The following is a 27600-nucleotide window of genomic DNA, read 5'->3' on the forward strand; positions in this document are numbered from 1 at the left end:
ACGCCGTCCTTTTCTGACTCATCAGATCCGGGGGCTTTTGTATTGGATGGGTCAGGCAGTGTCCTCCCACAGCACAATTAAATCACCAGATGAAGGCGTCTCTTCCGGGAGAAGTTGCTCACATCCATCCAGTAAACTATAAAACACCAGAACTCGGCCTAGAACTGCAAATGTGTTTATGTATCCCTGATTTTCACAATAAAAGCACTCGACAAAGTAAGAAATGAAGAAAAACTTTTTGACACATCAAGGTGAATATGAGAAGCCATGACCATGAATGTAGACATGTGTGCCTGACATCATCCTGGGCACACATAAGCCTTAAACTATTGCAGTGTGCTGCTCAGCGGTATCAAGGTGATGTAATGTGTGCTGTATGGGACAAACTGGCTTTGCCCTGTAGGTGTTGCTACAAAAAAAAAACAGAAAAATAACCCAGAAACTGTAGGAGGCTGGCCTACTTAAAAGAAATGAGACTGCTGACTGCTAGAAAAAAAAAAAAAAACCACACCGGATCTGCATCCATCCCACCCGATGTTGTAGACAGTAAACAGGTCGAAATAAATCAATATTCATTATTAGCCAGCTGTAAATTCAAATAATCCTTTTTCTTTATGAGCCTGTAATATAATAAGACAATATATTGTCTTATTATATTGTCTGTTGTCTCCTTCTAACTCTACAACAGAGGGGAGGATCAGCTGGCTGCTTCACTGTGGTCAATACTGTACCAGAGTGTTGTTTGGACGCAGGGACAACACTAACATGACTTTCATTTCACTCCTGTTATAGCATAGCTGCCGTCAAGGTGCCATATTCCCTGTTGTAAAGCTTGTAGTGCCTGGGGGAGTGTTCTGACGCAGCGATGATACAGAACAGAGTCACTTCCATCCCACAAAGCATAGTATACAACACTGGATCATTTTGGTCTTCACAACTGATCCAGGTTTTTGTCCATGTCAGTGCACAGGGTTACTAACATGTCTCAAGTCTCTATCTTTTTAAAATTTACATTAGAAAAACCTTTTTGTTTGTAGGGCTCTCCCTGCCAACATGTCAGGATTTAAACTTAGTTATGTGTGTGCTCAGTCTGCAGCTGCAGCCTTGCTTTCTGCTGAAGAGGGATCTTCCTCCTCTCCTCGTCATTATTTGGCTGATAACCACAAACGGGACGGACTTCCCTCAGCAGGCACGTTAATGTTGGGAGTGGGGTCATCTGGAACCCAAAAGGCTCGGCGATGAACTTTTTTTCCCCCAAGGATTTTTGATTTCCACTGGTGTAAATGGCAGACATGAAATCCTGTCCACCGTTGTGATGGGAGGGATAACACGTCAATGTAAGGATGGGGTCATCTGGATCCCACATACTGTAATAGAACAAGAGTTAGAAATCGAACGATTCAAGTTTGACAACACTTATAACACGTTTGCCCAAAAAACCTTTCATATGTTCTCTTCTTAATCAAAGTTTTTGCTTTTGTCATTTTTCTTCTACTCAGCCAATGACTATACTCTTTCTAATGATAATGTCCAAGTTCTCATAGATTCTGATGGTTTTAAAAACCACATATCTGTGACACAACTCTGTGACACACAACAACTTCAAAGCTAAAAACTTTTTGAAACCTTTCTGTTAAATTTTGAATGAAAACACGGCTAATGAGGGGGGGTCGCTGTCGTTCCCGTGTTATAAACAGATTATTACAGAGGGTTGGTCAGCTTTATTTCTGCGGAGAGGTTGCTCTACCTTTAAATCTTAGTTTTTTATTTAGGAAATCACTCTATGTAATATAGGAGCATTAAATTAGGTTAAAATAACTAGTTTTATTATTTGTAAAAGACATTCAAATTTTTGGTGCAGAAGTTAGTTTATCATCTGTGTGACAGTTGGAGAACAGTGATCTGTTTTGTTAATTATTCTACTGGGTTAGTTTTGTATGCACCCTCTTTAGATATGACTCACCAAACACCCCATACAGCAAAAAAAAAAAAAAGAATAATAACAGATGGAGCTGTCTTTAGCCATGATAGCCAGAAGTAAAAAGGTGGATCACTGGACTGGACCCTTGGCATCTGGGGGCGTGGTTTCTACATGGGCTGGGACTTGGGGTTAGATTTGGGCCAAATCTGAATTCTTCCCCTACCCCTACGGCTTTTCTATATCCCTACATTTATCCCTACAAACGCAGAGCTATGGAAAAATAGTGTCTCCGAATTCGGACGTTACTCCCACTCGATGATGCCGGTCTGCTATGTTAGCACGTAGCTGCTAGTGCTAGGAAATGCATAAAAACACTGGTTTTATAACTTTGAAAAGATCATTCTAGAACAGAAACTCATTACTTACATGAAATTCTAAACTTCTGTGCATCAGAGCACATCCAAGTGAAGAAAAGTGCTTCACACCCTCGTGGCGGAGGGATGCGGCCCTTAAAAAAACTATTTCAGACAACCCTACCCCTCCAAATGCCTCTACGATTGAAGGGTTAGGGAGAAGCCGTAGGGGTAGGGAAGCAATTCGGAATTGACCTTGAGCTTTCACCTTTATGCCGTCCGGGGGCTCTTTTTGTGGTCTCTCTGTCCTGTTTCTCTCTCCTTGGGGGGTCCAGGAGGTCCTGACCTCCTTGTGTTGAACTAAAAATGGTAGTAATAATAAAAACTCTCAATAATAAAGTGGAGTAACAGGAACCCAACTGTTAATATAAAATCTCTCCAAAATAGACTCTCAGATTCTGTTGGCTCAGCTGCTGCACAGAAACAAAAAGGAGGGGAAAATAGCCATAATTACCATCCTCCCTCTGCTGTGCCTTACACCTAAAAATTCGCTACAGCTTTTGCTGTAGAAATAAGAGGTCAGTTCTAAACAAACCTGAGCATTAACGCTGATGCAGTCAAGTCAAACCTAAGAACCCTTTTCCTGTTTTTACTTTGAGCTTTGCACATTGTGACCTTGTGGTGAGTTTGCTGGAAAGATGAGTTGCTGTTTTGAGACTCTTTTATTCTGGGAAATTGTTCGCACTGACTAACGTCCCGACTGTTTGGAAATTACCTTGAAGTCCTTCACAGATTGTTGGGCAGCAACAAAGGCTGCTCCAAGATGAATGCATTTGTCTGTTCCTCTGAATATTGTGTTAACACAAAAGTGAATTCTCCAGATCAGCAAACGTCCAAAGCTCCTCCCCCTCCTCCTGTAAGGTGTGCTTTCTTTGTTAGCTGCAAAACACTATAACATTTTCCCTACTTAGGTTTATATTTAAAGCCATAAAAACCAGGAATAATGTGAAGGTTTCTGCGAACTGTAGATGTTTTGGTAGTCAGTTGTTGTTTCTCATGTACAGATTATAAAAGGAACAAAAAAAGACAAATAAAAGCAGAAAACCACATTTATGATAGGTGACAAATTTAAGTAACCTTAATCCATTTTACAGTCTGAAAAGTCTTTTTTTTCCCCTTCACTGTATTGATTGTCAGCTCTTTAACACGTTAGTTCTAAATTTCCCAAAGCAATGGATTACCCTGGAATGACTCATGGGGGTTGCATTATATTATACTGAATACACATCAGATTATTCAGTGACCTTTCACCTGAGGAGATTAACCCTAACAAAACAGGTATATTTATTCACAGGATAAAATCAAACATACCTTTCTCTTATATAAGGCGACTAAAATCATGGCACCACTAAAAACCTCTAAAAACAGCTCTATAGGCTCCATTTACAAAAGTGTGTGTGAATTTGTGCGTAAAGCGTTGCATACGCCCAAATCTAAAAAAACAAGTGTGGATGCAAAAAAACATTCAGGTTTTTAAAAGTCTGCTGCCTCTAAAAATACCAGCCTGAGGTCAGCTGCTCATGCGGGGTCTTCCTCCCACAATCTGCTCTCATTTATCCACAGAGAGTCCATGTTAATTAGAAACAACTATGGAAGCATTTATTAGCAGCTCTGGTCACCCAGTTAATAGAAACAGATCAAGGAAATGTCAGAAGAGAAAATAAGTCAACCTATGAGTACTGTTGCGTCTTGGGACGTGGCTCAGACATTTGGAAACTGGATCTTAGCTCATCCTTCAAGTGTGACATCAATATTTCCAAAATTTTGGAAACACCTTTTCTTGATGGGCAAAGTGCTCCATCTTCAGCCTCATGGAGTGATCAGTGCGTTTTCAGACCAACATTGACCTTCTTTTGCACACATTCTGTTACCAATTTACCCAAGAAGTATACTTTTTTGTAAAGTGCTGTATTTATTTATTTATTTGCCTTTGTTAATTGCAAAACATATTAAAGTATGTAATATCACTGGTTCCAAAATAAAAGCTCTGCTGACAAGGTTTTTCTATTGGGAATCCTAAAACACAAACTGCCTGTTATTGTTTCCCTACGGATTACTTGAAGTCGTTTTAATTATTTATTTCTAGACTTGAGACTTAACTTTAACTTTACACAGAGTAATTACCAAAAAGGAGCATCTCTATCAGATTTCCACCTGCTTTTTGCAGATATTCTTTGCTTAGACTTTAATAAATGGGGCCCCAGGCCCTGACAGGAGGAAAGGCTTTCGTTTTCTTCTTCAGTTTTACACAACTTGTAGTGTTACACAACTGCTTTTGCAATGCAACTCTTTCCTTTTGGCAACTGGGTTTCCCCATTTTATAACACCTTTATAAAGAGGTCTGAACATCTGGAGAGTTTATTTGATCCTCAGCAGCTTCTGTTCTGTTCTGTTGAAGTTTCAATCTTTTTTTTAATTTAGTCAAAATTGAGGGAGTGTTTTCTTTTATTGTGGCTGATAGATTTTTGTGTCTGTTGATGATGTGTGTGTTTAATAATCTGCTTAGTTGATTCAAAATTGGGACGACTTCCTGTCATTTCGAAGTGTTCAGGAAGTGAGACAGGAAGATCTTCACACAGATGGTTGTTTCACAACTGAAGGTTTCTCTTTGGGCTGACTGAGCTTGAGTATTTATAACAAAACTAACTTTTTGTACTTTTGGTTAAAACCAGACACACAAGAACGTTGAGACGATTTTCAAACAACAGAAAGATTACAGAGACATTGAATATTACAGAAAAATCTTAAAAACATGTCTATCGTGTCTTTTGTTTCTTGTATAAATGTCTTGTTTACAACAAGAGATCATCTTCACATCTTGTTGGTCCATAACAGTTTATCTGTTTTAACTTTTTGTGCAATGATGATTTGTTCTTAGCTTTAACACGTTTTTTCCCCCCCATAATTTCATAAAAGTCTGTTAAAAAAAAGTGGTTTAACATGACCGGTGTCTCTGCATCGTCTTCATGGCATCCATACCACTGACTTGTCTTTCTGCTTCAAGGACCATAATAACTGTAAATGGATTTAGAACAATAAGCTCATGATTAATCCAGACCTGATCACATGTTCCTCGACATGATAACGACTCTATATTGGAGCCGTCCTGCTGCAGCAGTCCAATACTCTGCCTGTATCTGTCAGAGCTACTCCTGTTGCTCACTTTGTTATCATTTTATGACATTATTTGCGCATAAAGCTCATTTTAACAATATTTGCACCTAAATAGGGGTGTAAACACTTACAATAGAAGTCCAGTATAGTATTTATTACATTTTTATGTCCACATATAAGGATTGTATCCTCAAAATGCTCCAAAGTCTTGCCCTCAAAACTTGTAGACTTACTTAACATTGCAAGCACTTGTCATTTCTGCTCTTTATTAGGTCAAGGAGAGTGGATCCATTGAATAGGCTGAGTGGAACGCAGCATCATTCCAAAACTACCCTGCTTGTCCTGCGGTGGCTTACATTCTCGTAGGCTTAAGACCAAGAAGGGCAGGGATGATGACGTTGTCATCTGAATTATAGATTATAGTGCGTGACAGCACAGTGCGGACACATACTGTAGTGAAGAGGAGCTGAATAGAAGGTGTTCCCCCACACACATGGGAGAACCTAACCCAAACAACTCGTCTGTGTGAGCTGCACACAGTATGCTGCAGAAATAAAAACCGTCTGCGGTGTGACATATCACTGCCTGCTGCTGGACTCTGATAATACCATATTTTTCAGACTTAAGTTACAGAAACAGTTGTTATTTATGAGGATTCTTCAACTCAGCTGTACTCTGTACTGCTTTCTAACAGATGACGTGAGACATTTAATAAGAAAGCTGACAGGATTAAAGCAAAAAAAAAAAGTTATCAAAGGAAAAGAAAAGGTCATCTTCTGTGTTTCCCTTTGTGTCTCTGTACTTTCAGGTTTTGTGTTTTTTTTCTTTTTTGGTCATTACATCGGTTGCAGAGCTTAACTGCAGAAAACAGTATGGATGTCAGCGTGTGAAATGACTAATGATGATAATGAGCACTCCCTGCTGCTGTCGGAGTGGAAGGTTAACCAGAGTCTGAAGCGGACACGCGTGGTTTTACCGGTCCCTGTCAGGTCTTCAGCAGGGTAATGGCTGTCAGGGGGGTTATGGTCATCTCCATAGGTTTGTTTAATCTCAGAGGAGTCTTTACCTCATTTTCCTCCTAGTGTACCGGTAATTAGATGTTCAACAAGTGAATCACTGCCTTCTTTAGTTTGTAATGTTTTGCAGTTACTGATTTCCCCTATTTCCCATTTGTACCTGGAGATAGGCTTTATCAATTTTCCTATAAAGCTGCTTCTGACAAATGTGTATTTTTTGTTTTATAAAAACTCGGCTAAAGGTGCTTTGAAATCTCACAACGTAGATTTTGTGGCACCAAGGTTTATTATCATTGAGGATTGTTCAGTTTAACAGTCTGTACAGTTGGTTTGTTACACAGCTCCTCTGAGAAGTCTAATAATTCAGGTTTAATAATACAAAAAAAGTTTTTTTATTCTTTGTTCTTCAGTCTTGTCACAGCGGGTTTTTATCATGTTTTACATGAAAACAGGAATCCACTATTACAGTAGAATAAATTGGCCCAGGCCATTTGAAAATTGAGAAAATGTAACAGCACAAAAAAGGTACAAAACATGGGACAAAGTTGTGCTGCCTCAGCTCAAACAGTTTTTGAGGCTCTGAAGAAGGTGGATGATAAAAAGTGTGCAGAAGTATTGCTTTTTCTAATGTTTTAGCCTAAAAACGGCAAAGAATTGTTTTCCTTTTTAAAGAAAAAAATCACATCAGAGCGTCTGAGTTATAGATTCTAGTCAATTTCATGGTTGTGAGTTGGTTAAAAAGCCTTATTTTTGTGTGTGGTCACATGATGGTGATGTTTGGTGAGTCTTCCAGCTCAGTGCTTTTTTGCCAATTTGGCCAGCTATGACATCAGCAAATGTTGGCCAAACAAACCAGCCTGACAATCGAAGCAACACACCCAATAAAGATGTTTTAGAGCCTGAATGATCACCTGCCATTCATAAAACCAGATTTACATGGCAGATGTTCACCCCAGCCACTTGCAGGTGAAGGCAGGGGACACCCTGGACAGATTGCCAGTCTGTCACAAGGTCAAGGAAGCCTGGGAATTGAACCCAGGTCACAAGAATGGGAATCTTGCATGATACCACTACACCAGCGGCGCTGCCATGGCAGATACATTACAACATGATGGTACATTACAGGTTATAAAATAGTCAAGTTTGTTGAAATTCACCTCCAAAACAACGGCATGAACAATTTTATTTAGCAGCAGAGTTTTAAACGTTTTTGTAACCAAACTACAAGAGTGTTTCTCTCTATATCTCACATTTACATCATTGGAGTGAGCGGGGACCAGCCCCCTGTCGCCTACTCGGTGAACTGACTTGGCTCTAGTCGTTTTATTTTGAAATGAGCCTCAGAACTAGAAGTCAGAAGTCTGCTTATTGCAGACAGTTGATTGATGACAAGCCTTCTCTGAGGCTCTGATGCTGCAGCAATCTACAGCACTCTCTTTGGACATTTTTGTCAGGGAGTTGAAGTATGCCGTTAAAGTGGGGCATGTTTTTTGGGTTGTTTTTTTGCAGTTGAGGAGATGTAATGAAAAGTCTTAAAGACCTGCTCCAATGAAAAACACGTTTTTTGTGCGTTTCTAACATGTTGTAAAATCTTACTACAATAGAGAACATATATAAAATCATTTAGGTTTAAAACTGCATTTCTGAGTACTTCTTTATTCAAATCGTGGTGAATCAGAAGCAGATAAAAATTGCTGTTTGAAAAAAGCCCTTGAGACAGGCCAAGGTCTCACTGCTCCGCTCCATTTTGATGCATCCATATGCATATTTGTAATATCCTAACTTGAGGCATGCATTTGTGAGGTCAAATGATCATTTAGGTGTATGTGTGGACAGCAGTATTTTGTGGTCTGAATAATCCAGGAACTAAATAGATCTAGTTCTTTTTCCCTTGCATGTTTCATTATTTTGTTTTCTTTTATCAAACAAATGAAGGCAAAAATGATATTTTGGTTAAAAGGGTTAGTAACATCTTTCGCCTATATTTGTCAGTCAAAACAAAAAGGTTGATGCTAGGGGGAGTGGGTTCTCTCAAAATAAACAGCTTCTGGATGAGGGGTCAGATAAAAAGTGAATGATAAAAAAACATAAGAGTAAGAATTCAGCATTTTAGGGTCTAACCTTGGAGCTCGGTCTGGGGGTCGGCCAAACCTTCATTCATTGGCTGGAACTGGGTTCAGAAAGAGCCTCATGCGGCCTTGACATTTGTTACCAAAAGGGGCTCTAAAGTACAAAGCTTTGGAGCTGCTCCACCAAAACTGTCTCGCTCCACATTTCTGTCAAAGAAAGTCCTCAAGAAATCGGTTGATTCTAATAGAAATCCAGACAGTTTTGTAGAGAAAATCTGCACTCTGGGCCACATTCTTTATTCACCTTGCGATGGGGTCAAGATGCTTCCATCTTAGGAGCAAAGAAACTCTATAACTCAGAGAGTGAAGGATGGTTGTGTGTCAGGGTGTAACTTTCTTCCTCCTGTGTTTCAGAGGAGCATCAGCCAGTGAGGATGTGTCAGAGGATGCTACTGTTCTGCAGGGTCCTGTGCTGAGTGAGGGAGGTCAACGACGCCCATCATGTCCCATCATCCCTACCAGCGCGGTCCCCACAGCCGGACCATGAGCTCTGAGGAGAGGAGCTCTATACAACTAAACAAGAATTCCACACCAGTTCACAAGAGCGCCTCCTCCTCTTCCTCCTCCCAGCGTGACAGCCGGCAGGTAAGGCTCTGCTGAGAAGAGGAATCAGCCAGCTTTGAAAAGCGAAAATTCTGTAGAAGGCACAACAAATTACAATTAACCATGGATTATTTAATCCTCTAAAATGTTAATTAGAAAAGGTTAATGAGCTTTCAGCCTAATGAGACCTTATTAATTGATTAGGTGACTGTTGTTTAGCGAAAGCGGCCTTAATTCCCTGGTCACCGAATGAGATCCCTGCGTAAACATCAACAATGGAAAACCCTCTTATTTCGCAGATCACATTAGTGCTTTTAGCCAAAACCCCACATTGACACTGCTGAGTCACTGTTGCAGCAAAGAAACAGGACACTGAAACTGGAGTCTTTCACAGCCTTTCCATCGGCACAGCCTTATGAATATTTCATAGGAGACAGGCAGAGGGTTGGTGCTCCACTGAACATGTGGCACCACTAGTGTGAAGAGTCGGGCCTGTTTGAGACGCAAAAGGCTTGTGCTTAAAGAAGATACCGGTAGATAAAACTACAAATGTCTCCTTCAGGATTATTTCACTTAAGATTTGTGTATCCTTGTGCATTTATGTACCCTAGATTCACTTTATTCACTTTGATATTGTTTTAATGGTTTTCTTAAAAAAATGTCATTCAGGGGTTCTGGTTGGATTATTAAAAAAAAAAAAGCTCTGGGGATGTTTTTTGGGAATTTTCTCTTGAATTTTCATATATGGAGACTCTTTAAAGGGGGGTGGCTTTGGGTTCTAGATAGATAAACTTTCAAAAATGCATATACTGCTTTTAATGTCCCCTTCTTACACTAAACAAGATTCTTCTTTTTTATGAGATCACCTGAACAGAGGGAAAGTTTCTACCATCATTGAGCTAAGAGACTCATCTCCATGCCTGCTCTACCTCTGCTAACCCCAGCACAGACTCTGTGCCTTAGCACACATGCACATTGACTTTTCGCTGCCAGTTGGACTATTTGTAGTGCCTCTTTTAACCACATAACACCCGAATTTCTTTCTAGTCATGAAAAAAAACTAATCTATGGTTCTGCATTGAAGTAGATGCTAAATTAGGTAATTTTGGAGCCAAAGTGGTTTGATGCCTGGTTTACAGCCGATGCTTCATATAGCCAATACTTCTCATTATATTGTAATTATTTTATAATATTTTTTCTATTTTTCTATTTGTGCCTTTTTATTGTTATTTATTTTTCTGCATGTTTGCGGAAAGGACAGTAATTTCATCCTTGCTGTATGATAAAATGTATTGCACATTTGACAATAAATAGTTCTAGAAAAGTAATACATAAAAAAAATCCCAGACCTCCAGGAAGTCAGCAAATCAGGAAAAGAAAAGTAAATTAACTGTGAATTAGAATCTTAATGGTTACAGTGGTTTCCTGTCAGGGTTTGCAATGAGAGGTTGCATTGCTTTAGTAGGCCAAGCTAAATGTATAGATTTGCTGTAAATTGCCTTTTTTTTAGCCTGAGGAATCCATCTATACATACAGACATGTAGTTTAGCGAGTTAATTAGCTTTAGCTGACTTTGTGTTCATTATTTTAAATTAAGAAAATATGTGTTATTTTCAAGCAATGCTCTGTTTAAATATATTTGATAAAAAAAATCATGGATACTAAAAAATAAACTTCATTTGGATTAAAGTGCCCTGTGAGCGACTCAGCAGGATCTGCAGACGAATAAAAATGTTTGGTTGATTCTTTGTGAGGTAAATGGAAGAAACGTTGTTGAGATGAAATAACTGCATGATCCTCCCAAACCAGTTTGACATTGTTGAGCCATACATCTTAATTTAAAAGGACAAAACATGCGTGCAGAACATGGCTCAAGCTAAATCATACTCGTCCTGTGTTAACTCCCTGCAGCACCTTCACTTTTATAATTGTTTATCATAGCTATGCACTCTCAGGATCATGGAAGCAGTTTAGTTAAAGGGAATTGTGACAGAAAAGAAATCCATGTATCTGTCAAGATAAAATGCCAAATAAGCCAAATTACACCTGGACTAGTTAGTTGCATGAACTGAAGGATAGCACTCTCTTTTGTTCTCCACGCATTTCCATGGTGACTCCGGTAATCGGCGATCCATTGAGAATGCCTCTGTGTACTTACCGTGCACGCGCATTAACCCAGGGTTACCAAGTCGAGCGTAATTACGCCAACTCATATCCGGTCTTTTGGAACCGACATACTCAGAGTAAGCAACTTCAGGTGGACTTCAGCCAGAGTTCAAGGTTAAAGTCAGGGTAGTTTAAACATGCTTCCTGGAATACCCCCCTGAATAGCCAATGACACAAAACAACCACACAAAGTCGTACAGAGAAACTTCCGGTCTGCTATCTGCAGCATGCAGACTCTCAGCTGACTCCAAACTTATATAAATCAATATGTCATTAAAGAAGAGCTGACCTTGCAGCAAAGATTTTAGTATGTGGCTAATTCATGAGCTTACCGTTTGGTTTAAAATCATTATCAAAAGCCACAGCGCTCAGCTAACCAACAACACCTAAAGGCGTTGCACACTGAAAATAGGCCTTAATGCAAATAGTCAACATAATGACAGAAGAATCTAGTGATTTCCGTCTGGGAACTGAGATGAAGGAAGATAATTGACAACCTGCACTGTGATTACATCCATGCATCGATCTGGCTGCAGAATAATTTACAGCTGAATGAGCTGGCCAAGCTTGGCGAGGGTCCACGTTTTAATGAAGGGTCTTGGTGGGGCTCTCAGTGCGAGGCAGACTGCTTTTCTACAGCACGTCTTTAAAAAAGGTCTTTCACATAAATCTCCCCACAAGATGAACCGGGACTTGAACAGGTATTTCCAAAGAGGGTGGCAATGACAGAACGGCTCGTCGTTCAAGTCAGTCTGGATGTGTTTGCCTCACACAGGACAGCCTCTTCAGGGATTCACTGCCTCAGCGACACACAGCAAACCTTTCAATGGTGCAATGGATCAAACGCTGCAGTTAAGGTCTGACAGAGCAGAAGAAAGGACAAACACTCCTCAGAGACACCTTAGGCTAAATCACAACTATAAATATCAGCGCAATGGCACACATCTGTGTGTGTTTCTTCTTACACACCCTTCTTGCTACGACCCAAATTGGAGTCAATTCTTGATACTGCTTAAATGATGATGGCAGGGGAAAAAAAGCAGTGATCAATCAAAGCACATAATAGTGGTGTCATGAAATCAGTGAAAGCTGCAGCAATCCTTATTTTACATTTTTTAGTTCATAAACATCTTGTCTCAACAACCTCCTTATTTTGAAATACACTGGTTGACGCATTTTGTTAAAAGCTTAGTTTTATTTTGTTAAAAGAAGACATTTTTGCTCTTAGGACAGCTGTAGCTTTCATGTGTACAAAAGTTTGTGTTCTGGCTATGCTCTTCTGCCTTTTATACATTTTGTTTTGTAGCTCAAAAAGTTCAAGTTATATTAAAACAGCTTCACCAAATGTCATGAATAGTACAGCTACAAACACTACGAGTTTATGAAATCGCTAACAGAAGATCAGCTTATCTTTTCATAGGCAGGTATTGACATTTTGTGCAGATTTCTGATCACAATTATATACCGGAAAGGACGAAATTATTCATATTTCTGGCAAATTCGGGGCCTTTTACTTTTGTTCTGATGTAAATAAAAGCAGAAATATAATGTGTACATAATTTTCAAGGTCTTTTTGTAATCAAGAAGACATTTACTGGTTGGTTAAAATAACTTAGACTCGACTGTAGCAAGAATATGTCATGGGCCATACATCTGCACCACATTTTATGACATAATTTTGTTCTTTTTAACTCAATCGTCAGTTAAATTTTGTTGCAGTTTGTGTTTGAACAGAAGTGGACAAATGAACTGCAAGAAATAGAACACAATCCTCATTGAAGTCACTTATTGAGACACTTGCGCGACACAAAAACTGTTAACAAAAACGACATCGCAAGAGATGATTGCGTTCACAAGATATTTTACAGCTCACACTACAATAAAATAGTGGTTTCTGTACAAACCGGATAATAAATTTGCAACTCCTAAAATTAATTATTTTGTGTCCTATAAAGCTTAACTTGTAAGGTACAATTTTCAAAACTAGAATAAGGAAATAAAGTAAAAAAACAAAAAGAGGCTTTCAAAAAAAGCACTTTTTCTACACTCTTATCGTAATTTAAGAATCTCTGACTTGGCGCGTGACATGGGAGGATAAATCTTAACAATCTGGACTTCTAAAATCTATGAAGTAGTCAAAGACCTCAATATATCACTACTATTATTGGATTTTTTTCCACTGATAACATTTTCCAGATTATGTACTAACTTTTTACTGAGTAAATTTTTTGATTCACAGTTATTTGAATAAAAAAATACTCAGAAATTCAATTTAAAGCTTTCTTTTCTTTACATATGTCCTCCATCATCAGGAAATTGTCACAAGTACATTTTCATCAGAGTGGGTCTTTAAAGGAGCAGCTGTGCAGTAAAGGAATCATTTTTTAATATAAGACTAGAAGCTGCCTTTAGGACAGAATTATCAGAGTCTACATTGAACAAAAGGTTTGCTGCGCCGATAAAGTGGAGCGTCTTCTCTCAAAGCGACTCTGAGGAGGAGCTGTCCTCCGTGGAGCAATATGACCTCATTACCACACAGATTTGTCCGCCTGTTTGCTGCATAAAAAAAACAAGCTGTTGTCTCCTTTTGTTAAATGTCCTACAATGCCGGGGCGGGTGTCGTCACGCACAGCCATGTGTTGGTTTTCGGCGCTTTAGCGAGGAGCCACAGGCTGTTGTTTGGATTGTCAGAGAAGGTTGTGCTTGTTAAAGCGATATGCTTTAGAGGCTATTATGTAACAGAGTCAAATGTTGAAATGTTGGCGTCAATCATTAGATTGATAAAAAAATAAAAGGGGGACTTCGGTTTTATTAGGATTTTATTAATAAATCCATTGCCGTTTTTGTCGACAGTGGAAGGAGATTTTCCTTCATTAAAAATGGCAATTTTTTCCCCTTTTCTTCACCAGAAATACCTCAGACATGCCCCATTATTTATTAAAATTGGTTATCTTTAGAACTAAAAATTAAAACTGGCTTAAAATTTTGCAAGTAATGCAGAGTGCAGATTAGATTGAGGCGTTTTTGTCGTAATCCTTTGTTCTGAACTTGCAGCTAGGCAACAATGGAAAGAAAATTTCTCTCTGAATCGAAGAAAAGTTAAAAAAAAAGAAGATGTAGGGGCTTCCATCTGCCAAGATTGTTTCCAGTCTGACAGAGCAGGAAAGAGACAGACAAACACAAGAACACTGGAACATTTGAGGCATATATGAAAAAGAAAAGGCAGAGAAAGGTTTACTGGTCTAAAGCTGCTTGAGTGTGTCGGGATGAGCCATGCGAACATTACCTTTATCTAAAATCAAGATTTTTAAATATTCCCTTAAACGTTGCGTTTGCCCGCTAAACTAAAGCAATGATTTGCTTCCAGAAAAAAGCCTGACAGTGGTAACAAGATCGCATATATCCAGTTCTGTTTTATGGTTTCAAACGGTACTCCAAACCATAAAACAACATCACAGCACAATGACGATCACACTCTATATTGTTTGAATCAATAAAATTATTCCATAATTTATGACTGCTTCATTTTCTAAGTGTTTTAAGTAGAAAAAAAAAGGCTGCAAGGTTGTGTAGTGGTGAGAAGTCCCTGGTTTGAATTCCAGCAGGCTCCTTTCTGTGTGGAGTTTGTATGTTATCCCCAAGCATGTGTGAGTTTTATCCAGGCTTTTCCTTCCACAGTCCAAAAACATACTTCATAGGTTAATTGGTGTCTCTAAATTGTCCCTCTGGGTGAATGTGTGAGGCTCATCAAAAGACTGGTGATCTGTTCAGGGTGTACCCCGCCTTTGCCTTATAAGAGCTGGGTCGACTCCTGCAACCCTGTGACCCCAAAAGGGATTCAGGAAAATGGATGGAAGTTTTAAAAAAACAAATAGCAGATAATAAAAGTTAAACTATGATTTAACAGGTTTTCTGGCCTTTTTTGCTGAGTCAATGCAGCGCCTGTAAATAATAATCATAATAATTGTTGTTATTGTTTATAGATCATTATAACAAATATCTTCTGCTTCTTTAAATTCATGTTTCCAAAAGTAATGGAACTTCTTCAGAAACCTTGTTCATGTTGGACTTTATTGCTGAAAATTAAATGCTAATTGGGAATCAATGTTAATCAGGGCTCCAGACTAACTTTTTTCACTAGGAGCACAGTGGCCCCCAACTGAAAATTTTAGGGGCACAACCAGAATATTTAGGGGCGCATACTGTAAATAAACATTCTAACCAAATCTACTAATTTCCACTGTATTACTAATAAATACTTTAATAATATATGCAGAAATTACAATGTGCTGTTTCAAATCCAGTGTCACATTTTATCCTGCACTTTTGAAGATGCAGCAACAAGGTAAACTGACAGCACCATCGCTGTCATGACAGTACAAATAGTAAACAAAATACCATAAATTTAGAATAAAAAAATGTTTTTAGTAACAAAGTGATTACCGTAGTAACCTTTCAGTCATTTCACAGTTACAAACAATACTTAAATGTATGTAAACATTAGGGGATGGAAATTCATCTTGGTGACACCAAATAAGTACAGCCAAGAAGATGCACAATAAGCGTGTTTGAGATCAACCAGATGGACGCAACGCTGCGCAGATCAGCTGGTGTGAGATGTATATTTTTGTTTTTGCTCCAACATCACCTGTCAATCAAAACAAAAATATCACGAGAAAGGGGTGGGAGCAAGGGGCAAACCTGAGCGAACACAGCTGGAAATTTAGTACTGCACTGAAAGCTGCCCTACAGACTACAAAACAATGCATTATGGGACATGTGTCCTGATGGGTTTTTGTAGTTCAGTGATCAATTAAAATAATTGAATATGCCAACTGATTAAAAAAAGGCTACATACATTACAAAACATTAAAATAATTATAAAAGATATATCACAAATCACAGATCATACTAAGGGGAAGAGGCATATTAAAACTAAATTGAATGTTAAGGACAACAACTTCCTGTTCTCCTTAAGTCTGGCTGCAGCTTCGCCTTCACACCCCCCCCCCCCCCCCCCCCCTCCTGGTCACCCCAACTATCCAGGCGCGGCGCTGGTTCATCTTAAACACGTCTATCGTTGCATTTTCCCCACGTGTTTTAAATGTGTCTAAGACTAAATCGTGTTGTTGCTCGCACATGTTTAATGTTAGAGCCCTGTTAGCTGTCACACATGTAGGTGTGGGACGTTTATGCTCCTCAGCTGACCACCCCACGCGTGTGCATGAGAGCAGTGGTTTGCTTCGCGAGTTTGAGACCCCTGCTGCAGACTCTGGCACTGGTACACTAGCCGCAGGTCGGAAGAACGAATCAATAGTTTGCTTGCTCACAGCTCAGACGCGCGCACATATCAGGTTGTGATGATATTTGTCTCCGTTTCCTTCCCACAGATGTTTACGCGCGCTCGATTATCTCTAGGCCCCGCCCCCTCCACGCATTTAGCCACTTACAGTGACTTTCCCTATTCTTCTCACACGCAGTGGCCGCCTCACAGACAGGCGTCACGCGAGTGTGTGCTCGCGTTTCATGAGTATGTGCGCGAGTGTGTGTGCGTGCGCTCGCGTCTCATTGATTATTTCATTGATCATTGACGTGCCCTTCCATGTTTAATGTATAAAAAATACGGAGGGTGGGGGAGGCAAATTTACTGGTCGCACATGAGCGACTGGATGTAAAATTCAGTCGCACACTCTCAAATTTTGGTCGCAAAATGCGACCATTTGGTCGCAGTCTGGAGCCCTGTTAATGGTATGTGAAGTTGTTGATTAACACTTTCAGTGTGGTGGGCCGACTTGTCATCAAATGTGAGAATAACAGAAACATAATACAAGCAGACGATGAGAATGCCCTCTGGGAGTGTGAGGAAGGACCGTGACAGATACCGCCTATCTCCCAACACGCTCCTGGTGTCAAACCGTGACCTCTCACTTCTGTTTCAGGGAGGACGTTCAAATTTCATCCTGTCCTTGTGTGATCTTGCCTGCCTACTCTTCTGAGGCTTCGCTTTAATTTACAGATCCACCCCAACGGGGGGGGGGGGGGGGGGGGGGGCAAGTCAGGGGAAAGCAAATGGTGTAGAAATGCTGAGAGAGCAAACTGAACTTCAGCAGTGCAGTCCTTTTATTGTGTCTGTGTAGTAGAGGAATCAAAATAAACACCACATGTGTTTGTGCAGCTTCCCCTTTGCAGCCACCACATTCCTACAAGTGTGATAACAGCTTCTAGACGCAGCAGAGACTAAATTTTTGTCTCTGACTCACAGGCTGATTTTCTTTCTCTTCTAGGAGTCGGACAGCTGGGAAATAATTGAGGGGCTGAAAATCGGTCAGAGTCACGTCCAGAGGCCAGACAAACATGAGGGGTTCATGCTGAAGAAGCGGAAATGGCCATTAAAAGGCTGGCATAAGGTAATGTTCCAGAAGCTTTAGTTTCAGCCGCCTGCATGATAGGGAGACTTTGAAGATGTCCTCCTTTCTTCTCTATGTTTTGATGCCTCTCAGGAATTTCCAGCATTGATTTTTTTTTTAATAAATGAATACTGACTGTAATCCTCCCTCTAGAAACTTATTTCGATAGCTTAAAAAGTAGTTAAATTTCAATAATTGAATGTCTGTCCTTGCTTCTGGTTTTGTTGAAACTATTTTGGTGCTTTTCTTTTCTCCTGTGCAGCGGTTTTTTGTTCTGGACAACGGTATCCTGAAGTACTCCAAGTCCCCCATTGATGTAAGTAATCTTGACTGTGACCTGCGGGCAGAAATAGAGCGAAACAACCTGACCTCTGCTCGACGTGACACCTAAAACATCCATTAGAGTTCCTCCTTCAGTATCACGCAGAAAAACTTTAACATTCCCCCCCAAAAAGGAATCCTGAAAGGATTTTCTAAAACTCGACTACAGTTCACACTTTTTCAGCACTTACTGCTACAAGTATTATTGACCCACAGGAACAGTGGTGTTATAAATGCTTCCAATGCATCCTTGAGATGTTTGACCTTGAGGTTTTGATGGAAAAAAGCAAAAAATGTCTTCATTCTTTTGGTCATAAGATGTTCAACACATTAAAATATTTAAAAAGGTAAACCTAAACTAAATCATGTACATTATCCTGAGTCTAGTCCATGCTTACCAACATTTTTAGACGGTATATAGGACCTGTGTTTACTTACTCAGGTGCATCACAGGTGTTCGGTGAGATTGAGGTCAGAACTCCTGGGCCATTCCATCTATTGTGCTCTGTGGGGGTGAGTGTTGTCATCTTGAGGGACAAAGTTCAGTCCATAATTGTAGAGATGAGGAATTTCCACTGGCTGCAGAAGTTCAGAACTTTCTGCACTGAGACTACCGGTAGTTGTGTGCAGCCAGTCTGGATTGTATGAGCAGAGAGCCGCCGGCTATATTGTCCTGCAAGCCTGGACTTTAAATTAGGCTCCAACAGTTGATGCTGAGAACTTGGTTTTGTTAAGCACAAGCTTGCAGTTGCTAATTTCCATTTTCAAATGGGTTTAATGTAGAATTCCTGAGCACGCCATGTTATTTCAGCTCCCTGATTGGCCACACCTTGGGGTGCCAAAACCTCATAACTTCAGAACTTAGTCATAACTTTCATGTTTTGGTGCTCACACAAATGCATGTTTCTGATTGGAAAGGGAAATAAAGAAGCTTTCCACCATAAAATGGAGACTTTAGGACATGAAATGGGAGCAAAATAAGTACAGCTGGTAGGTGGAGAGGCAGCTGTTGGTGCTCCAGAGGTCTTTAGAGTTCATTCCAACTTTCACTGATGAACAAATGAGTCAGTGACCTTTTATTGGACTAGAATAATTAGCTGCAGCTTTTGAAAAGCTCACAGGTGAAGTTAGAGGTTTGAAAATTAAATTTGCCAAGAAATGAACCAAAGACAAGATCTTTTTGTTGTGCAAAGTTTTTAAAGGCAGGAAAGCTGACAAAAACAAAGAAAAGTCAGAAATTACAAAAAAAAAAAAGAACAACAGCAGGAAATTCAGCAGCTGAAGTAACAACAAAATGGAAACATGACAAATGCATGAATGAAACTTTATTTTTATAGTACTTCACCATCAGGGTACCAAAGTGCTGTATAATAATAAAAAAAAGAGGTGAAAAGAAAATTCAAAATTAAGAACACAAATTTAAAAAACCAACAGCATAAATATGCAACAAGCAGTAAAATACTTAGAAGAGAGATAAGAATTCAATAAAGTCAGTAAAAGAAAGTAAGATGTCACCAATACTGAGTATTAAAAGCCATTCTAAAAAGGTAAGTTTTTAGTTGACAGCACTAGATGATAAATAACCTCAAGTAAAGGGCAAGACATATAGCAGAAGAAGCATGGGAATAAAGAGATGAGCTGAAAACAAAACAGACACGAAGGAATACAACTATAAAAAAGTATGAAAGTATGAACAAGGAAATCGCATAACCAAACTGAAACACACTATAAGGAATTAGAAATGCAGAACAGAAAACCAAACCCAACTTCCAGGGAACAGAACAGCCTCACACAGTAGCAGAAGGTCACCAAACTGATGCTCCACTGGAAAAAACAACATATTGGGAAAAAATTCAAACAAGACAATAAAAAAAATGTTTGAACAGTTACGAGGGATTTCAGCCAAATAGTAAGGGTGTGAAAGCCTTTGATTTTATTTGAAGACCCTCTGATGAAAATCGTATTTCTAGTGTTTTTTAACATGTACTTATAGCATTTTTCTGATGACCAAGGACATAAATAATGAAAACTAAGCTCAAAATACAGTACTGAGTATTTTATTATTCAAATCATTGTGAATCAGGAGCAGACAAAAAAAAATGGCACTTGAAAAAAAGCGTATTTGTGACGTATAAAATACACTCACAACGCAGAGGCAAACTTCTAATGAACTCCTGCCGCTCTGTAGAAACTATGTCCTAGAAAAAAACACAGTTTTTTTTATTTTGGCTAAAAATGGCATTATCATAATTAAAAGACCACTGGAAACGCTTTAGAATAGAGCAAAAGATGATTGGAGTCGGACTGATTTTAAAAAGTGCCAAAAGAGTCCAGATGGGGCTTGCAATCTCCTTCTAATCTACAGGTAAACATGTGGAACTGATCACGTTTTTATCCACATCCTCAGACACAAAAAGGAAAACTTCATGGCAGCATTGATGTCGGCCTGTCCGTCATGTCCATCAAAAAGAGGGCGCGGCGCATCGACCTGGACACGGAGGAGCATATCTATCACCTGAAGGTAACCAGTGAAGGGCACTTCTTCAAACTGACAAACAGGCCCAGAAAGGAAACGAGGCCAACGCTCGCCTCTCCCTTCTCAGGTCAAGTCTCAAGACATCTTTGACGCCTGGGTGTCGAAGCTGCGTCACCATCGGCTTTATCGGCAAAACGAGATTGTGAGATCTCCCCGTGATGCCACCATGAGAACGTTTCCGCCTTCGGCTACCATAGAGTCCCCCCTATCTGCCCCATGTGTTGTAAAAGAGGCAAAGGTAGGAGTCTGGCCTCTTTGTACTAATGTTTTCTCTGCAAAATTAACTCTTTAAAGTAACTTTTATTTATCCGCTGTACTACAAAATGGAAAATTGTTCTAATTTTCGATATGTTTTTAAGAGTTGCGGTCTATAGACTACAAAAAGTTTGAATTAAGAGAAACTCAGAATAATTTTTCTATAAAAACACTGACTATCAACAGTGGATTTGGACTTTGGGTATTTAACTGCTTTCTGCGGTAGAAGGTATTTCACTGTCAAGTGCATAAATAAAGGAAGCGTTTTTTGAAACAGCCTCAGTTTCATATGAAACTCACATGGCTTAAAATACGGATGCAACGATAACAGTTTCATCTGGAAGTGAAACTTCAGAGGTGACCAGTCTGATCTGGATTCAGAGCAGCCAGGCCCCCAGGTTCTTCACAGACTTCACACCTTTAGTCCAGCTTATAAACTGTTATTATACTTAGAGCTGGTTATCACTGCCACGTAACAAACTCCATTCCATTTTAAAATCAAGAATTTGTGACTAGATAAAAATGAGATTACATTTTAATAGTGGGTTTTTTTTATGTTCTTTAATCAAAGAGGACCCAAGTGTTCAGATCAGATCTCCTCTGTTTTCATGTCAAAAACAGGCCAAGCCCAGCGGCTTGCTGTGGCAGCCGGCGGCCCCCAGCAGCAGCAGCAGCAGCAGCCTGCCGGCCTCCTACAGCAACGGCCAGAGCAAAGTGGCAGCTTGGCTGCAGGATTCAGAGGAGATGGATAAGTGTGCTGAGGGTAAGAATGACAACCTCTTGATGCCGTAGCAAATCTGATTTTGCAAAAACGACAGATTAAATCAGGCCTACCGCCTTCAGATAAATCCTTTGGAGGTGGATTTGGAGCCGTTTTATAACGTGTTTGTGAGCTTGTGCGTGTCAAATTTATTTTCAGAGCTTGCACGCTGTCAGTCCAATCTGACGGAGCTAAGCCGGTTACTGCAGAGTTTGGAGATTCTGCAAAGGACGCAGTCTGCACCCAACTTCACAGATATGCAGGTGAAGTACCCACACATAGACACAAACTCTAACCCATAATGCATGTAATGGAGTACTATCCATTTTTAGATCTCTACTCTGATGAAGGGTGCACTCTGGTTGTTATGTGGAAACAGGAGCATCACTATAGGGGAAAAATAGACAATTTTCAAAAATGTTAAAACCAAAGTTTAATCAGTTACCTTATCCTTTATAAATGGACCATAATATCTTACTACTATAACTTTTTTTAAACAAAAATGCATTTTTACAGCTACACTTCTCATTTTTCTTTTGCATAAAACTGTAAAAAAATGCTTTTCGTCATTTCACAATGTGTTGCTAATTCTTGTTCTTATTCATGTTGGTTATGTTAACCCTGTTTTCCATATTCTGATCCGCTTGCATCTCAAAAGGCCAATTGTGTAGAATTGTCGAAGAAAGAAAAGCGCTTGAACAGAAGATGGAGAACAAAAAGTGTCGCCAAAGATGCAAAATTCCAGCTTCAGGTACCACTCTAGCCCTTTACTATACATACCAGCAGGGCTTACACATGAGCACATATCAGGAACTAGGACAGTGCAACACCTCTTCCTTTTAAGTAAGGACATTTTGAAGCTACTATTTTTTTTATGTCTTACTGTCTATTTCTTAACAACTGCATTCACACAGACACACAAGTGCATGTCACAAAAAACGAATAAAGAATAAGATTTTAGACCATTTTTACTCATTCAAAGTAAACAGTTTGCCACATTTAATTAAAAAAAGTACAAAAAAATATTTTTTAAGTGCATTAATAAAAGCATGTCCTGCAAAAACCCTGTAAGTCTACAGTCAAGTTGGTAACGAATATGTAAGCACCAGAATAATAAAGTGTTGTTCCAGTTATTCCATCCATCCATCCATTTTCCTATACCGCCTGTCCCAGCTACTGTTAGTCGAAGGGGGGGTAAACCCTGGATAGGCCACCAGCCTGTTGCAGGGCACACAAGTCCCCCCACAAACACTCACACATGCACACATAGGGACACTTTACAGTAACCACTTAACGTATAAAGCATGTTTTTAGACTGGGGGAGGAATTCGGCAAACCGCCACCGCCATTCGCCAACCACCACTGTGCCCCGGTTATTACATATATACTAAAAAGAAAATCAAAAATTAGCATGAGCATGAAATGTGAATCATGAGACCTAGCTTCACCTTTAAGACTCCCAATATTAGACCTGTAACAATGTGATTTAGCTCCAAAAACCTTTATTTTTATATATTATTGACAAGTCTAATAGTGACCATACTTGTACTTTTTTGCCTTCATTGTGTCTTTTCTTTTAAGGTGACACACAATCAGCCTGTCATTGATTTTCTTTGTTTTTGTGCCTAATTTGTTTGTGCTTCTTCCTGACAAGACAAAGCAGCGTTTTTATTACCATCAGACAAGTCATGATTCAAGCATTATTAGAACAACAACTTTGGAATTGAATTTAAACTGAAACAGCTAAAAGATGAGTGAAGAAATATCACTTTGTTCTTAGAAGTGGCATCATTGATAATTTTTCTCTCCTTAAAGGAGAATATAAACAGTTAAAGCATCACCTAGAAAGTAAGTCCTATCAAAGTAATACAAAAAAATTCTGCTTATTTGCAAAGAGCTCAAATTAAATAATTTTACAGCTGAGAACCAAATCTCTGTTAGTTAGAAATCCAAGTTTTTCTACAAAGTTATACAAAGAAATCGGCTCTATTAACATTTTTAATGTGTAAAATTTTGAAAGGATCCGTAAAGTATGAAGATAAGTTATGTTAAGATTCCTATTTAGCTAGCATATCTAATCGAAATGCTAATTATTGTTTAAGCACAATAAAGTCAACTAATAAAGATACTAACATTTTTTCCTGGTTCTCATGTTTTTTCCTTCACTTTGGTGCCGTGTTTCTTCCTTGCATCTGCTTTAGCGTGACTCTTCAAGAGTAACTATGTGATGTTTCTTTAGGTTCCTCTATCCGCCAGCATGTCTCCTGTCCGTCTCCACTCGTCCAACCCAAACCTCTGCGCCGAGCTGGTGGATTACCCGCCGCCCGTCTCCTGCTTGTCAGACAACATGGAGTACGCCAGTGACTACATTAAACTGCAGGAGGAGTTCTGCACTATTGCCCAAAAAGGCAAGTCCTCAAAATGATCAAATCCATCCATCCTGATTTCATCAGTTAACTTTTATACATCATAGTTGACCGTTACTACTAGCAGTAAACCATTGTCCTAAATAATAGTTTAAAAAAACAACATTCTTCCCATTTCTTTCAACTTTGTTGGTATGAGACCATAGAAGCCCCAAACAGAAAAAAAACATCAGCTAACACGTTTAAAGCTTTCTGTTACATGATAGGTTTTTGTAGAAAACTACCAACGTTAGATTTCAAAAATAAATAAGTCCTACGTTAGCAGAAGTGTTTCCCATCACCAGAGTTTTTGTTTGATTTTTTTATGTTTTTTGTCTAATTTTTCTGACAAAATGAACATATGTCTGTATGAAACATAAATCAAAACAATTATAGAGGAAATATGAGTGTCTTTTTATTTTAATGAACATTTTCAGGTAATTATTATGATCATAATTCAAACACAGAATTTTCATGATATATTTTGTAGAAGCAGATTTTGTTTTACATTTCTTTCTGCACTCCCACCTACTGTTAACTACTATCCAAATATTCATCTAACTGCAATCTTGTTGATTTCTAACTTCAAAGATTAAAAAGTAATTTTCATTTTTACATGACGATAATGAAGAAAAGGTGTCATTTTCCATTTTTCTTTGAAATATTATTACCAAAGAAATGTCATAACATTTCTTCTTTTTCATTGAAGTGTTTTTCTGAGCTTTAATTTTTCCATTTTTTGCTCATTGATAAAAATATATACTTAACAGTACTTTTTCAGCTAATTGTGTCATTTTATCCGTTTATGTTTTTCATATTTAATGCAAATGTTTTTCCTTTATCATAGTTTCTGTATGTTTTCTAATAATTGCCTTAAAAAGGAATTTGATTACCAATTAATTTTCTAGCAAAAGTCTATCATAATTAGTTGTTGTGCACACAGATCGTGCTTTTCTGTTTTTTTTAGTTCTGACAGATTAACTACGGATCACATTGATTGGTAGACTTTAAAGTGTAAACGTTTATTTATTATTTATTTCAATCTTGTGTCTCTGCAGTCCACTCGCTTCTGAAGTCGGCCTTCAATACGGTGGCCATAGAGAAAGAAAAGATCAAACAGATACTGTCTGAGCAGGAGCAGTCGGACCAGGCAGTCCAGATCAACTCTCTCAGGAAGTCTCTGTCACAGGTACTGAAGTGCTTTTAAACGTTACCCACAGTTCCCTTTTTATTTTTATTTTCAGTAATTAATCTAAACTGTGCATTAAATGCTTCCTGTGATTTCCTCTCATATGTAATAGCCAGAAGTGATTGAGGAAATAACATCTGTAATTTGACCCCTGGCTCTTCTGACTGAAGCCGGCCTGTAGCTGCTGTGTTCAGGCTTTAAGGAAAACATGCATGCTGCCCTTTACCCAAAGCCACAGTGATCACAATTAACAAAGACCACGTATGGAAAAGAAGTTAACCCAGCAGTCCTCTGCTGTTTTAGCTGCTGATAAAAAGAAAGGGAGGTGCAGTTCATTAGCTGGGCTCCCTGGGGCTTCCGCTCCACATTCACTCGTCTAATTGGACGTTATCTTTGCTAACTTGACATTATTTCAGTCAAATGTTACGCTTGCTGGTTTATCTGGATTCTGTTCTTAATTGGGTGTTAGTGTGGTGAAGTTGTCACCTTCTTGAGGTCACATTTTATGGCAAAGCTCTGTGGGAAGTTGGTATTTATCAGAGGCAGGGTTGCTATAGTTACTGCTGCTAATGTCAGCTGTTTAAAACGGCTGGTCATTTTGTTTGTTTCAAGCTCGGTTTAACGTAGGCAAATACAGCACAATATACATCCTTCAATGTGTTTCTTTTAAAACTCATACAAACTCACAAATGGTCCAGCCTTTAGCTACCCATTCACATAAACACTCAAATTGTATGAATTCATGTAAATTGCTGCATTGCTCTTCTGTATTTTAAGTGAAACATCTAAATGTTGTTGTTGGTCGCACTTATTAACTTAACCCTAACCTTCCTCCAAGTCCGTGCAGCCAAGAAAAAACAACTATTTGAAAAATTATGCGCTAATAGTCAGTTTCTTCCAAAAAAGTTTCAATTCAAAAGTTGACAGTTTATCCTTTCAAGGGTTCCTAAAATCTGAACTCTACCTCACAAAAATGTTTTATAACTTTCAACAGCAGCATGTTTGACCCTTTTTAAAGGGTCTGTAACTCCCCTGAAGAAGTTTTATTTATGGCCAAGTCTATTATATTTCTTCAATTTCATTTGACTAGTACAACCATTATTTACCCAGAAATCCCCTGTGTTTATTCAGATAACGTAAGCTGACAGTGCTTGTTATGACACCTTAAGTCTTCTGCAGGCCAAACAGAAAATGAACGAGCCTCATTAAAACCACAGCCGCTTTGGAGGAGACAGGGACAGTCGCACTCGTGTGTAGATGCACGAATGTTTGCGTATACTGAATATAAAATGCTAAACATCCCTTTTTAATTACATCATATTAAATGAAGAAGACAGACTTTTTCTTGTTTAGCCCATTCCATCATTCATGCACACATCTTTTTAGGGCAACTAACAAGAAATAAACATATTTTTTGTGAATTGATGATTGTGTAACATCAAAATTCAGTTTTTGTTAATTACATTTTCTGACTTTTATTACTTTTTTCACATTGTTTTTGCCATTACGTTTAAAACTGTTAAATGTTAATTTTTTCAGAGTAAAAAAGCATTTTTGCTGCCTGGAATTGGTGTCCTATAAAACTGTCTGGTGAATTTTATTTTGGAAGTTCAACATGTGCACAAATGTTGGTGTTTACTAGACAAATAACTAGAAAATTCTCAACTCTGAAAAACCTCACAGAACATGTTCCTACAACAGTTAGGAGTAAAGGGTTTGACAACATTACAAAGCTCAAACAGAAATAGCTTTAAGAGGTCTTTATATAAACCAGAAAGTCACATGTTCACAGGGTGTGGCCATACTTAGTCATTACAGCCTGTACAATTTCAAAAAAGAAAAACAAAGTAACCGATTGCTGTTGTTCTTTGACTTTTCCCCAAAAGAGAAACCTTTTATGCATTAGCAAATAAACCAACCCTGTTTTCCCTCTTAACAGAAGAGTATTTATCAAAGGTTAAGGCTTCTGTCCAAATTTCAGGCTTTGTCCCAAAATGCGGAGCTTCGAACTCGCCTTAGCCGCATCCACTCGGAATCTGTTTTGGCTGAACAAGTTGTCAGTGTGAACATCATCTCCACGCCTGATGAGGTAGGTCATGCTGCGGCTCTGATTTAGAGATATAGGAGTGCTGCTGGTCGTAGTGTTCCACTCCTGCGTTTGTCAGTTGCGTTATTGATTCCTAAATTTCCTAAAGACTGATGGGTTTTTCCTGCCTCATACCAGTTGTACATACCAGTTTTCCTGACTGGCATGTACAGTCATTGCACCACTATTCTAGGCAGAGCCGTACATCAGGGTTAATAGAAATAACAGGATTCTAGATGGGTGTCTGTTGGTTAGCGCTGTACATGCATGAACTCTGGTTTGTCCTCTGCTGTTTTCAAACGCTCCGGTCCATTTTGGTTTCTGAAGCTGTCATTTTAA

General features: G+C 38.9%; 1 protein-coding gene across 2 annotated transcripts in view; it reads left to right on the plus strand.

Moving 5' to 3' along the window:
- osbpl6 (oxysterol binding protein-like 6) overlaps nt 1-27600 on the plus strand; it is a 51067-nt gene that overhangs the window by 1976 nt on the left and 21491 nt on the right. Inside the window, exons 2-12 of one of the 2 annotated variants that reach the window (XM_004081932.5) lie at nt 8948-9178; nt 17587-17709; nt 17972-18025; nt 20438-20551; nt 20634-20804; nt 21443-21584; nt 21741-21844; nt 22240-22332; nt 23821-23989; nt 25045-25175; nt 27157-27264. In XM_004081932.5, coding sequence (XP_004081980.1) covers nt 9035-9178; nt 17587-17709; nt 17972-18025; nt 20438-20551; nt 20634-20804; nt 21443-21584; nt 21741-21844; nt 22240-22332; nt 23821-23989; nt 25045-25175; nt 27157-27264 — 1353 coding nt within the window. In that variant the 5' untranslated portion in view covers nt 8948-9034. The remainder of the gene's footprint in view (nt 1-8947; nt 9179-17586; nt 17710-17971; nt 18026-20437; nt 20552-20633; nt 20805-21442; nt 21585-21740; nt 21845-22239; nt 22333-23820; nt 23990-25044; nt 25176-27156; nt 27265-27600) is intronic. The other variant, XM_023950705.2, reaches the window with a different exon arrangement.

The sequence above is a fragment of the Oryzias latipes genome, chromosome 21 (assembly GCF_053564925.1).
Source record: "Oryzias latipes strain Hd-rR chromosome 21, Olatipes_Hd-rR_3.1".
Lineage (NCBI taxonomy): Eukaryota > Metazoa > Chordata > Actinopteri > Beloniformes > Adrianichthyidae > Oryzias > Oryzias latipes.